General features: G+C 40.6%; 1 protein-coding gene across 3 annotated transcripts; it reads right to left on the bottom strand.

Annotated features, from left to right (window-relative positions):
- Nucleotides 1-785: 785 nt before the first annotated feature.
- LOC310931448 (NACHT, LRR and PYD domains-containing protein 3-like) lies at nt 786-9,532 on the bottom strand. Of its 3 annotated transcripts, XM_083894597.1 has the most exons (10): nt 9,336-9,532; nt 7,536-7,590; nt 5,790-7,396; nt 4,369-4,530; nt 4,116-4,289; nt 3,850-4,023; nt 2,544-2,717; nt 2,219-2,392; nt 1,103-1,270; nt 786-998 (listed from the first exon to the last, which is right to left on the bottom strand). In XM_083894597.1, exons 3-10 carry the CDS (start codon nt 7,379-7,381, stop codon nt 929-931), a joined length of 2,688 nt encoding a protein of 895 aa, XP_083750723.1. In that variant the 5' UTR covers nt 7,382-7,396; nt 7,536-7,590; nt 9,336-9,532; the 3' UTR covers nt 786-928. The 3 variants fall into 3 exon arrangements, with proteins under 3 accessions (XP_083750723.1, XP_083750725.1, XP_083750724.1); XM_083894599.1 differs by lacking the exon at nt 7,536-7,590; XM_083894598.1 differs by lacking the exon at nt 9,336-9,532 and having other exon boundaries at nt 7,536-7,692.
- Nucleotides 9,533-14,586: the final 5,054 nt, after the last annotated feature.

Raw genomic sequence — 14,586 nt, 5'->3', positions numbered from 1 at the left:
TATGTAAAAGCGATACATATCGACATGTAACGTCATGAGTATATTTTTACCGTAGCCCTACATATCTTCACAATAAAGGATAACAACGACGACATTATTTCACGCCATAACATGAAAAACAAGTTGTGATAAAATCGCGGTGTCTAAAACAAGTCTATACACAGAAAAGTAAAGTTTATAGCCTATTCATGTGACTACATGGGAGCCGCCATTATTCTCCGACGTCATTTTGGTGAAGTCGGGGTAGGTCGATCAGCCCCCGACTTCGCGAGTAGGAGGTCCCACTTCGACAGGCATTCCAGTGCACTTTTTCTAATTGGAGGTAGAAGAAGTCCCCGACCTACTGGTTTGGATGGGCTCTGGAACGCAGCATTACTTATTTTATTATTACTTATCTTATTACTTTATTTTATATTTGGGACAAATATTCACTGGGACTAAAGTGATAAGATTTTTTTTTTTTTTAATAAACAATGAATTCCTTGAAAAACATATGGATTGTTTTTTTATTACCACAGAATGAGAGTCCTTTATATGTACAGCAGGAGTATATACATCTATATATGTATATATGTGTATATATATATACATATATATAGTTATGTGTATATACATATACATATATATATACACACACACACACACACATAACAGATTCAACAGTGCAAACTACTGCTGGGGGGGAACTTTACTTTTGTTTCCAGACCATGAACCTCAACTAATTATTAATTCTTGCATAATGTGTTGATTCTTTTCTGGTCTAATCATTTGTGTGATGAAACACCAGAACAGAAAGCACAATGTCATCATAACGTGATTTTATTACATGACATGTTTGATCTAAAACTTCAACAGGTTTCATTTTTTTCTTTGGAAGGAAGGTACCTCAGCTGTTCGGTGCAGATCCTGCTTCGCTGAAGCGGTTTCTTCAGTACCTGATTCTATCGCACTCGTCCATTATCTCGAAAACCTCCTCCGAGAAGTCGTTGTAGCGGAGGCTGAAAGAATTGTGATACAAGAGCGTCACTTGAGATCCTTCTGGTACTTCATATATAATGCTTAGCTTTGCGTTTATGACGAACTGTGAGTGAGTCAGACTCGCCTCATCTCCAGCATGCTGTCGCTGTCCTCCATGACTCGGACGAGGGCCGGGACCGAAGCGTCGGTCAGGGAGTTGTTCCTCAGTTCCAGGTTCTTCAGAGTCTTGCTGGCTCGTACGGCGGCGCACAAGTCCTCGACGCTGGCGTCGGTCAAGTTGGTCATTTCGAGGCTGGGACGGAGAAGGAGACGGACTGGGTTGAATGTTCTGCTAAAATCAGGAGGGAAATCACCAAAAAAACCACGCCTGGGACGTGGATGCTTAAGACTTTACAGCTGACCTGGTAAAACGTACACCTGCTCGATCATTTTAAGAATATATTTGCTATTTCACAGCCTTTTTGGCTCGGAAATTCAGTTTGTAAAGAGCTCACTCTCCTGCACCAAAGTCCATAGAAAAAATCTGCGTATTTAGCTCATGGAGCTAGAGGAGCTGCCGGACATGACATTCAATTTGTGTGACTAAGATACATTTGAATGAAGGATTTCAAACACAGAAGTCGCACTAAAACACATTTGAACTTACTGACGTTTGAGCAGTGACATAAAATCACTCAGTTTCTCTATGGACTTTGGTGTGGGACGAGTTAGCGGTTTACAGAGCGATGCAAAATGGAGTTTCGAGCTGAAAAAGGGGCTCAGATACTGTGACTAACACCTTCTTAAAGGGACACTGTGTAGTATTTATGGGTTTATATAACCCAAAATCCACTTTTTTATACATATTATGTGCTCCTGCGTTGTCTAGTCGCTGTATAATAGTTTTTGCTTCATTTTCGTAGTGTTTCAAAAAGTCACGTAAAATAACATGGTCGCGGGCCGCGGTTGCATTGCCACTGTTAGCAGCGAGACGCCATGTTTCTACGGGAGCCTGTAAGGACAAACGCGAGAGAACAACTCAAGCGTCGCTTTACTTGTAGCGGAAGTCCCGCCTCCACTCTCTCCACGACACGGAGAAAGACGGCGAGGACGACATTTGACCGTCTGAGGATACCGTAGCGCTCAGGGAAGGGAGGGGGTGAGCAGAGGAGCAGTTCGTGACTTCACCTTTAAGCTGTCACAGGATTAAACCTGGATTAGATTTTATGACACGGGTGGTGACAATTGCCCATCAACTCACTCCAGGTCCTCCAGCAGACACTTTGGATCTTTGACGGCGTCCAAAATGTGTTTGACCCCTCCATCTCCGACATCGTTCAATCCCACCGACAGCGACTTGATTCGAGACGCGCCGCTTCTCAGCAAAGTGCCCAGCTCCACAAAGACGGGGAGGGTCAACTGGCATCGTGTCAACCTGCAGGGTGGAACAAACAAACACACCCACACGCAATGCAATGGCTCCTATCTGAATTTCAGCAGATATTTGTGAAAGGTGGTTCTTTGCTCCAAATGGGAATCAATGGGAAGTTGTGTGTGTGTGTGTGTGTGTGTGTGTGTGCTTCTACCCGAGTTTTTCCACCGGGCATCCAGGATGACTGAGGGCTCGGCAGAGCAGCAGCGCCCCCTCCTGGCCCAAATCGTTCACGGAGAGGTCCAGCTCTGACAGAGAGCAGTGCTCCGACATCAAGGTCTCCATCAAACCAGGGCAGCACTCGCCCGTCAGCTCACTGTCGAAGAGACTGGACACGGGGAAATGAAGAGGAGTCAAGTAGCAGCGCTGCAGATTACAAAGATATCTTTCACACAGTCAGTGCACTGACACTCGCTGGACGTCATTAACTAAACAAGCCGGCACGTTTGTCAATAATTCACCCTCCAAGGTTTAACCCTTGAGCCTTTTAAGTCAGAGGTTTCACCTCCGTGAAAGTCTCCTCTCAAAGCTCTGCAGCTGTGCTTGAAAGAAATCATTTCAGAAACTCATTTGTGACGTTTTCCATCGACCTTTTCAAAGGATTTATCTGTGAGACATAAAGATCCATCCACGTAATCTACTGTTCACAATATTGTGCTAATAATACGTTTTATTATCAACATTTTGCTTTTTTTTTTTCATTATTCTATTCATTTAATCATTAGCTGCAATATGTGTAGTTATTATTTATGAACTGTAATGTATGCAGCAGCATTTCACCTAAAATGTATTTATATATAATATAAATTATATATATATATACACATATGTGTATACACATATACATACATGCACATAAATATAAACATATATACATATAAATATATATACATTCATACACACATATATGTATATATAAATATATACATATATATACATACACACATATACATATTAAGATATATACATACACACATATACATATATATATATGTATATGTATATATATATACACATATATACATACACACATATACATATATATATATATACATGCATATACATATATCAACATTTTTCATAGTCTTCCAGAAGCCACATCAAATGTGAAAATATAGTGTACAGCCACCAGGGGGCGTCTCAAGCAGTTGCAAATACAGTATAACTCCATTAGAATGGAAGTTTATGGGAAAATGAGTCAGTAAACACTTTCCTGGTCTTCTTATTACCACACAAAGAACATTTTGTAAATGACATTCCCATTTATTTATTTATTTAAAATCGTTAATAAAGTGTGGCACATACGAGCGTGACACCAGTGCAATTGACGGGAGCAAACCACACTGCACCGGTCGAATTCGCAAAAATCTGGAGGCTTCAAAACCAAACAGGAAGTGCAGCGTGATGAGCTGAGGGACAAAGAAAGGGCACGGACGGCGGTTGATGAGTCACAGACTTACTTGAGGCTCTGGAGTTTGCAGAGAGGGAGTTTGAGGGCGTCGCACAAAGCCTCCACTCCGCTGTCGCCGATCTTGTTCTGCGTCAGGTTGACTTTCCTCAGCTCTGATTTCCCAGAACTCAGAGCTGCAGATAACGTCCCCATGGACGCTGCGGTCAAATCACTGCCTTGTAGCCTAACAATATATATATATGAAAAAGGTGCTATTTTTGATCGAGAAAATCTAATATTATTATTGTAATACTCCACTTGTTGATCATCACTTACTGGAGCTCCTGTAGCTTGCATTGAGGGCTACACAGTGCTTTGCACAGAGTCATCAAACCCTGGTCCCCGATGTGATTGAAGGCGATTTCTAACACGCACAGTGGAGAGTTTCCCGAGGTCAGCGCAGACACCAGGTCCTCACAGCTCACTGCAGTCAGTCCGCACGTTTGAAGACTGGGCAAATTACAAAAAGGCAGGAAGTCAATAGACCATTTTCTTTCTCGTTTAATGTCAAATACGGAGCTAAACTCACTTGATACGGAGCAGTTTGCAGTCCCTGAGTCCGTCGCAGAGAACCTTCAGCTTCTCGTCACCGAGGCGGGAGTTAGAGAGATCCAGCTCTTCTGTGATTCCTCTGCTGAGAGCTGACGCCAGGTGAGAGACGGCTTCAGTGTCCAAGGAGCTGTCTGACAAGCTGTGAGACACAAAAGCAGTCAGGGATTCAATTAGAGCTGCAACTAACCATCATTTTCATCATCGATTAATCTGACGATTATTTTCACGATTAATCGTTCGGTCCATAAAATCTCAGAAAATGTTAAAAACGTTGATCAGTGTTTGTCAAACCTGGAAATGACGATGTTCTCGAATGTCTTTGTTTTTGTCCACAAACCAAAATGATTTAGTTTTAATGATTTCTTTGTTATGTGGAGCAAAGAAACCAAGAAAATATTCACATTTAAGAAGCTAAAACAATCAGAAATATTGTTTGAATCATGAAAAAAGCTTAAAACCGATTATCAAAATAGTTGATTCACCAATTAATGGTTTCAGCTGTAGATTCAATAAACATAATTATAGCAACATCATTTTCTTCAATAGCAATAAAAGAAAAGGTTAAAAGGCTGGACCACACATCTATGATATCTTAAGAATAAGTTTAATGCTTTTACGTCGACCTTTTCCACGTGAAAACTAGAGTTTAGTAAACCGTTCACTCGACACACACCAAAGTCCACAGAGAAATCAACTAAAAGGTTATGTAGACGTTTTTTAAGTGGCTAAAAAAATATTTTTTACATCCCTGCTGAGAGCGAGCGTCCACATCTGAGGAAGCAAACGCAAGCTTATCGGCGTCAGATCTGACCATTTCTGGACATAATGGTTCAGCCCCATAAGAGACACGGCACACATTTTTAAAATCTATACACTACCGTTCAAAAAGTTTGGGCTAACTTAGAAATGTGCTTATTCTTGAATGAAAATAACTTTTTTTCAATGAATATAACATCAAATGAATCATAAATACACTCTATACATTGTTAATGTGGTAAACGACTATTCTAGCTGCAAACGGCTGGTTTTTAATGGAATATGTACATAGGTGTATAGAGGCCTATTTCCACTGTTCTAATGGTACATTGTGTTTGCTAATGGGTTAGAAGACTATTGGATGATTAGAAAACCCTTGAAAACCCTTGTGCAATGATGCTAGCACAGTTGCTGGTTGCTGGTACGAAAGGGCACAATTATTATTTTTGAATAAAAATCATTATTTCGTGTCTTATCAATGTCTTGACTATATTTTCTATTCATTTTTCAACTCTTTTGATGAATAAAAGTCTGACTTTTAATGGAACACTAAAAAATTGTATAGGTGAGCCCAAACTTTTGATCGCTAGTGTACACAAATACATGACTTGAAGGATGTTGTGTAGTTGTACCATGACTTACAGTATCTTGTGTGATGCTCTCATAGTTGGAGCCAGGACTTGTGCTTTCTCCCCCGTCAGGTTCCTCGTCCTGTACAGATTCAACAACTTCATCTCGCCGAGGCTCGTGAACACAAAGTTCACAGCCACGCAGTCGTGAAGGCTCAGGTCGCCGTAGCTGATGCCGATGCGCGCCGACGATGTGACGACCTCCTTCACCAAACTCTCGCTCTGGGCTTGATGAAGGAGATGGAAGCAACGGTAGTGCTCTTCTTTGCGATATCCCTTCAGCGTTTCCTCCGTGCTGCTTTTAAGCCAACGTTTGAAATCCGCGATGTGATCCGAGTCTAGCGCCCCCAGCAGGGTCTCGAGTGGTTTGCGCTGAAGTGGCTCACAGAGTCCGGACAAAAAGAGATCCAGGAACTTTGCGTGCACTCTGTGCTTCTTCAGCAGCTCGGCCACACCCTCAGACGGCGACTTGTCCGAAAAGACAGACACAGCCAGGAGGAACTCCAGCATCAGCTGGGAAGTGAAGGAGAAAACGTCGCCGTCGACTCGCAAGAACGCACCGACTGAGCTGAGAAACGGTTGAAAACCAAAGTGGCCGAGTTCCTCTTTGGTGCAGCTTGAACGCTGGTCAAGACAACAACGGGAGGCCATCCTGCCCAGGGCCAGCACGAGTTCTCTGCTGCAGGCCTCGTTCAGTGAGACCACCTTCAGCAGATGAACCAGGATATCAACAAAGAGCTGGGATATTGTTTCTGGATATGTTGCTCCAGCATCCATCAGAGTTTTGTAAACAGAGCAAAGCGTCCAACAGAATCTCGGTGAGCTGCAAAAATCGTAAAAGCCCAGAGTCTTTTCCATGTGTGCATGCGCTTTATTAGCAGCAGACGGGTCCGAGAAGAAAGCATTGAAGTAAGCTTCTCTTTGGGGCTTCAGAAAACCCAGAACCTCTATCCTGGTGCCGCTCAGAAACCGCAGATGTTCTGACAGCCTGGTTGTCACCACGAAGGCAGCTCCTTTTAGCAGTGATCCATGGAGCAGACTGGACATCAAGCAGGACACTGACACTGCCTGGCTGGGCTCAGAGCAGAGGGCGTTGACCGAGGGGTCCAGGGAAAGACCGCATCGATCCAGGTCGTCCAAAACAAACAGCACGTCCTCTGGCTTCTGCAGAAACAGGCGCACGGACTCTGGAGGAACACGGCCGAGATGGCGCTGCGTGATCAAATCCTCCAAGGACAGCGGGTCTTTGAGAGACTTGATCTCCTCCAGGCGAAAGTAAAAAACAGAAGAGAAGCGTTGAAGGTGTTCTTCTTCTTCTTTGGCCCAGTCCACCACAAGCTTCTCCAGTGTCGTGGTCTTGCCGGACCCTTCTCGACCCACCAGGATCACAGTTCTGACGTCACCGGACAGAACGGCATGGATGGCACGATCCAGGGTGGATGACTCGCTGTCTTCATTTCCCTTTTCTGTCTCCTGAGCTGCAGGACTTGTCTGGTGAATGTACCTGCTGCTGTTTATCACACTGACGGGCAGCTCTCCTCCCAGAAGTGTCGGCGCCGTGGCCCTCGGCCTCTGGACGCGAGTCAACACAGCCTCTTTGTCCATGGTGCAAATAAATGACTGTGGAGAGAAGACAATTGTCAAGAGACATTTCTTTAAACAGCTTGTTTCATTAACAGCACATTTCTACTATTTCCTCACAACACGCACACACACACAATGCAAGTTTACACAACACTGGAATGGACGGTGCTGTTACCTTAGAGATGTATCGCTGCCGGGAACCAAGAACACCAAGAAAACCAAGAAAAAGCCTTTTTGAAAGAGTCAAAATGCAAGAATGAGTTCTGTTTTCAGTTACACCCACAGCGTGATATGGTTCAACAGTAGTGACTCATCACAGGACGTAGAGTGTGAATTTAAGCCCAGAGAGATGACTTGCAGGCAGTGCACAGACTGGCCGGAAAGCCACACATAATCAACATATCATCTAATTTAGTCTACGGCGACAAGTCATGCAAACTGGTTACAAAAAAATATAGCAGAAGCACTAGAAATCAGAATCTGCTTTCCCTCACTTTTCCCATTTGTCTATGAACAGGATCAGAGCAGTTTTTAAGGTGTGGTTGTGTGGTTGTGAGCCGAGCATGCCAACATTTTTATGAGCCCGTCCTAAAAGCCACAGACTCTCAGTGAAATCATGGCTGTTTTTGTCCCAATCTCTTTCTCAAACTTCATTACCGTTCAAAAGTTTGGGCTCTCTTAGAAACGTCATTATTTTTGAAGGAAAAGCACTTTTTTTCAATGAATATAACATTAAATGAATCATAAATACACTCTATACATTGTTAATGTGGTAAACGACTATTCTAGCTGCAAACGTCTGGTTTTTAACGGAATATGTACATAGGTGTATAGAGGCCCATTTCCACTGTTCTAATGGTACATTGTGTTTGCTAATGGTGTGAGAAGGCTATTGGATGATTAGAAAACCCTTGAAAACCCTTGAGCAATGATGTTAGCACAGCTGAAAACAGTTTTGCTGGTTCTTTGACGAAAGGGCAAAATGATAATTTGGAATAAAAATCATAATTTCTAATCTTGTCAATGTCTTGACTATATTTTCTATTCATTTTGCAACTCTTTTGATGAATAAAAGTCTGACTTTTAATGGAAAACACAACAAAAATTGTATAGGTGAGCCCAAACTTTTAAACGGTAGTGTATATGATGAACAAAATAAAGCATTCACAAAAAATAAAGTATGCCAGGGTGTAATATTAGCAGGAAGTACAATACAATACAAAACAAGGACAATACAAGATTTGAATAAAAGTCTTATGAAGTTTACAAAGGTTATGGAACTGAAGACACCTACAGTTCCAAAAAGTTTTGTGTTTTTTTTGTTGCCTTAAAACGTTGGAATAGATAAATGAATCAAACAGAATTGTGAATTAACCGTTCAACATCAGTGAAGCCAAACAATATATCTCTCCATAACATCGAGAATTAGGGTAAATAAAGCCAGACTTTTGTACTAGCATACTCTCCTGGCTAGCTCGATTGCATATTGTTGTATTACATTATATAATATAGTAAATACACCATATTTATTATTATATCATATCATATTATATTTTTGACATCTTTTAAAGTTAAAATGTTCGTGTTTAAAGTCTGTGCGTAGTGATGCATTTATGTGACATTTCGGTTTTACAAATTTGTATTGAATTTTCCGTTTTCTTTTAAAGCTAGTTAGCTACAACAGATAGATAGATAGTAAGCTAACTAGCAAGATAACTAATGTAACTTAATATAATATTTAATGTAATTAATATACCAAAAATACAGTTGTTTTTGTTTTGTTTGTAAAGGTACAGGTAGAATTCACTCTTATTTAACCTTCCTTTTACTCATGACATACTTTTTAACTGTTATAAGTTGTGCAACTGTTATATCGCTGTTCAAATTTCCTCGTTTTATTTTATTTTTTTTACATTCGTCAACACTCTGTGTTTACACAAACTGTTTTTACATCCACGGGCTCATACATACTTACTCAGTGCGTTCATACCATGGATGTATAAAATCTGGCTCCGTTCGTTCCTATGGAGCTGCTCACCCAGCGCATTATTCCAAAAGAAAACAACTTTCGGACTTCCGCGTTTATTTCCGGGTTGTGGGCACCCTAGGAAAAGGGACACAGCCCCATGGCGCCATCTTGTGTTCCTTTTTGGAATGGAAAATATCTCTAAAATCTGCTGTGGCGTGTGTGTGTGTGACTGTCAACGATTACTCGAGTAACTCGATTACAAAAACCCTAAAGGCAAAAACTATCCCTCGAGTATTCGTTTAATTCCTATCTCGCGCAATATGCGGGCCCGTTCAGCGCAAGGATCGTCGTTCCACACGGACCGTTTTAGCGGACGCGCATCCGGTTTTCAGCTGGCGCGATGACGGAGAGTGAAACAATCCGTAAAAGGAAGGCAGAGAATGTCCAAAGTGTGGCGCAAGTTCACGTTTAAACAAGAAGCCAACAGTGTAACCACTGTAAACGACAGCTGTCGTACCACAACTGAACCGGAAGCATCCAGTTGCTAATGCTAACGTAACCATTGAGTTCGCTGATTTAAAAAAGTTTACCGGTGCGTACTGTATTTCTAGCGATGTCGTGACTCGTGGTGTGATTTGACAAGATATGATGTTAAGCTTTGAATTGTTTAAATAATACATGTATTTATGGTGTGTATGCATATACATATATATATATATATATATATATGTGTGTGTGTGTGGGTATATGTGTATATATAGGTGTGTGTATATATATTTATAATAAATCTAATAAAATCTAAATTACACTTTTGACCCTAAATATTTAGCTAATATGCAAATTCACACTGCCGGTAACCGGATGTACCAAAATAAAAGCTCGAGGAGGTCAGGCTGTGTTTATTCAATCAAATAACGAATTAAAACCACCCTAGCTCTTCAGCATACACATTCAATAAACACATTTATTCAGATTAAACACTGAAATTATGTTTTCACAAGAGAAGTAAATATCACAAAGTTCACAAATATTGCTGTAAATGTGGTCAAATCTAACAAATTAACAAATTAATACTCTGTTTCAGACAGTGGTGTAGTGGAGGGAATACAACCTGTTTGTGTCCTCTGCAACAAGCCGGATATTTTAGATTACCACAAAGACCTGGGGTTGTAGAATTGTAAACAAATATGTAACACGCTCTAAATGAAACTTGATGAATCTATTCCACAATAACTAAATATGTACATGCTCTAGACATTGTAATAACAACCAAAAAAAATATAAAAGACATTTTACTTACTTGAATCTGATGAATCCAGTCCAATGTGCCATTCACATTTCTCATCAAGCGCCGTTCCAGAGACACAGCTGTGACGACACTCTGGGAAACAGTATTTTCAAGTATGAAACTCCATGAATTAAAACTATAGAATATAAAGATCTATAGAAGCCCATGTCCATGTCTCGAGGTGTCACACTTTTACAGGCGTCTCTTTTACTAGTATTTGTTGTTGCAGTACCCAGAGTGGCCACCATGACCAAAACAGGCTTCAAGGCAGAGGGGGGGAGAGCTCTGTCCTGTTGTGATAATACGAGATTACATCTATGGGTGGAGCAGTGAAAGTGAAAGTATTCTGTGACTTTGCTTCAGTCGCCATTTTAACTGCGCAGCACCAAGACATAAAGGTGAGTGTTGACGTGATTATAATGATAATATATGATTATATATGATGATTTAGTGCGTGTGGAGTACCTTAAAGTGATACGTGATCAAGTATGTGACCAGAAAATGACTTTGGTAGACGTTTTTAGTCTCTATTTTATCCCACGTTGGTTAAAGCCAAAGGTTTATATGGGCGGAGCCATTCTTCGTCATTCGAGGAGTAACCGGTTTGTCCTTTTGGGGCTGCCGTAGAAACACAGCGGCTACAAGATGGTCGCCCAGATAAAAGACTTTGTTTCCAGGCAATGAAAAAAAACAATTACCCAGGGGGAAAAGTCGAATAGATTCCTGCCAATAACTGAGCAAACTGAGCCTTTAATCCTCCTCTTCTCCTGAATCGACGGGCAAGAAAAAAACGTACTAAACTGAACTGTGCACAGATGTTTTCAATTCCTGTCATGAAACAGACACCGTAGCTATTTTTAGACACGCTGGTTAACATTATCGCCGCACCCTGCTGGAGCTAAAACACCACACTGAGATGACTGTGATAAATATTACCTGCATGCACTAGTGACAACCTCCCGAGGACAGTCGTACAAGCTGAAACAGTTATTAATCAATGACTAAATGAATCAGCAACTATTTTGATAATCGGTTTGGAGCTTTTTTCATGATTAAAACAAGATTTCTGTTTTTTTTAGCTTCTTAAATGTGAATATTTTCTTCGTTTCTTTGCTCCACATAACAAAGAAATCATTAAAACAAAACAAAGACATTCAAGAACATCGTCATTTCCAGGTTTAACAAACACTGATCAACGTTTTTTTTTTAACATTTTCTGACATTTTATGGACCAAATCGAGAAAATAATCGACAGATTTATCGATTAATCAATTACTAAATGATAGAGCTGCAACTAACGATTATTTTTGCAATCGATTAATCCGTCGATTATTTTCTCGATGAATCGTTTGGTACATAAAATGTCAGAAAATGTTAAAAAACGTTGATCAGTGTTTTTCAAAGCTGGAAATGACGATGTTCTCGAACGTCTTGTTTTGTCTGCAAACCAAAATGATTCAGTTTTAATGATTTCTTTGTTTATGTGGAGCAAAGAAACCAGGAAAATATACACATTTAAGAAGCTAAAATCTTGTTTTAATCATGAAAAAAGCTTCAAACCGATTATCTAAATAGTTGGCGATTCACTTAGTAATCCATTAATAATCAATTCATCGATTAAATGTTTCAGCTCTACTAAATGAATTGTCAACTATTTTGATCGATTAACCTTTGTTTCTTTGCTCCACGTAACAAAGAAATCATTAAAACTAAATCATTTTAGACATTCGTGATTGTCATTTCCAACGTTTTTTAGCATTTTCTGACATTCTATGGACCGAACGATACAAAACAATCCTTTGTTGCAGCTCTATTGCCTTTGCATTGTTAGTTTGTCACTGTAGTCCAATTATCGGCGGTGTGTGTTTTACAGGTGGCGAAAGACGACCGCAGCGACATCGAGAGCAGCTCGGACGAGGAGGTGAATAAAAGCCTCAGTCAGACCCCGACGCTAAAGAGCAGCAGTCACACGGGTAACATTAACGGAGAAACTCATGACCACTGAGCACCGACAAGAGGACATTGACTCCCACTGTGGCCGTCTGTTCGCCGTCAGCGTGCCCGCGGGGGCTGCTGCGTCGTCGCCTGACCGCCTGAAAAGATGATTATATTTTTGTTTTTCCCGGAGAAGAGAGAGGACTGGATGCAACTCCATGTGTGTGGGATACAGAGCAGAGTGGGCACTGTGTTACTGTGTCAGGTTTCCTCACGTTTCCTCACAGCTGCAGCAAAAGCGTGACCCAGTGCATGTCTACACCTCATTTTTTTTTATATGCAGCATATTTGATTTAAAAGAAAGAAAGAAAAAGCCCCCGGGGCCCAAAAACAGTGTCATTCTCTCACTCCGGCTGTTAGCTTTGATTACGGAGCTCGTGCTGTGACGCTAACGTTTGTTTAAGAATACAAAGTTCCGTTAATGTTTCGCCCAAAGATCTTAAGAGTTGGACGGCTGCTGTTCAGTCCTTCTCCTATTTTCCAGCACACTCTCAGCGGAGATAAGGTCTGAACTCAGGTGTGAAAACGATGACTGATGCTGCCTGAAAATCACTCTCTTTCACAATCGGAGAACCGCCGAGTCGTGGCATTGTCAACGTTGGAATTTGCTTGAAAAACCTGATCATTCAGTATAGTTAGGGTTAGTCAGGTGAACCAACCCAGGATCATAACACTGCCCCCACAGGCTTATCATTATCATTGTTATTATTATTATTATTAGTATTGTTATAACAGCGTAAGCCCAAATTATTAAGAGTATGTGACATTTTTTTGTCAGTGTATTTTCCAGCTGTTAAATGATTCACCCAGTCATGCATCTGCCTCACTCTTATTCCAAAGGCCTCTTATGTCTCTTTATAAATGCCAAAGATTTCTTAATAAAAAAAAAAATCTGCATCAAATCTACGTTGAATTATGTTCTCTGCTCTCTGTCTGTTTGTCCCATTTCTGTCAACATTACATCTTAGTACTTATGCTGCGTTCCAGAGCCCATCCAAACAAATGGGATGTGGGACTTATCCTACCTGAATTGTACTAGCTCCTACTTCAAAGCGTTCCAGCAATTTAAGTCGAATGTTAGAAAACATGGACGATCGCAGCGCTTTATGTTTGAAGAGGCATTTTGACTGTCAGCAATTCAGTCTACTTGCATACACAAGCGAGCCGTATATGTAAAAGCGATACATATCGACATGTAACGTCATGAGTATATTTTTACCGTAGCCCTACATATCTTCACAATAAAGGATAACAACGACTACATTATTTCACGCCATAACATGAAAAACAAGTTGTGATAAAATCGCGGTGTCTAAAACAAGTCTATACACAGAAAAGTAAAGTTTATAGCCTATTCATGTGACTACATGGGAGCCGCCATTATTCTCCGACATCATTTTGGTGAAGTCGGGGTAGGTCGATCAGCCCCCGACTTCGCGAGTCGGAGGTCCCACTTCGACAGGCATTCCAGTGCACTTTTTCTAATTGGAGGTAGAAGAAGTCCCCGACCTACTGGTTTGGATGAGCTCTGGAACGCAGCATTACTTATTTTATTATTACTTATCTTATTACTTTATTTTATATTTGGGACAAATATTCACTGGGACTAAAGTGATTAGATTTTATTTTTTTTTTTAATAAACAATGAATTCCTTGAAAAACATATGGATTGTTTTTTTATTACCACAGAATGAGAGTCCTTTATATGTACAGCAGGAGTATATACATCTATATATGTATATATGTGTATATATATACACATATATACATATATATAGTTATATGTATATACATATACATATATATATACACACACACACACACACACACACACACACACACATAACAGATTCAACAGAGCAAACTACTGCTGGGGGGGAACTTTACTTTTGTTTCCAGACCATGAACCTCAACTAATTATTAATTCTTGCATAATGTGTTGATTCTTTTCTGGTCTAATCATTTGTGTGATGA

Source organism: Microchirus variegatus, assembly GCF_963457635.1.
Source record: "Microchirus variegatus genome assembly, chromosome: 9".
Classification (NCBI taxonomy): Eukaryota; Metazoa; Chordata; class Actinopteri; order Pleuronectiformes; family Soleidae; genus Microchirus; species Microchirus variegatus.
The sequence above is the reverse complement of the archived record's forward strand: the minus strand, read 5'-3'. Positions and strand labels throughout refer to the sequence as shown.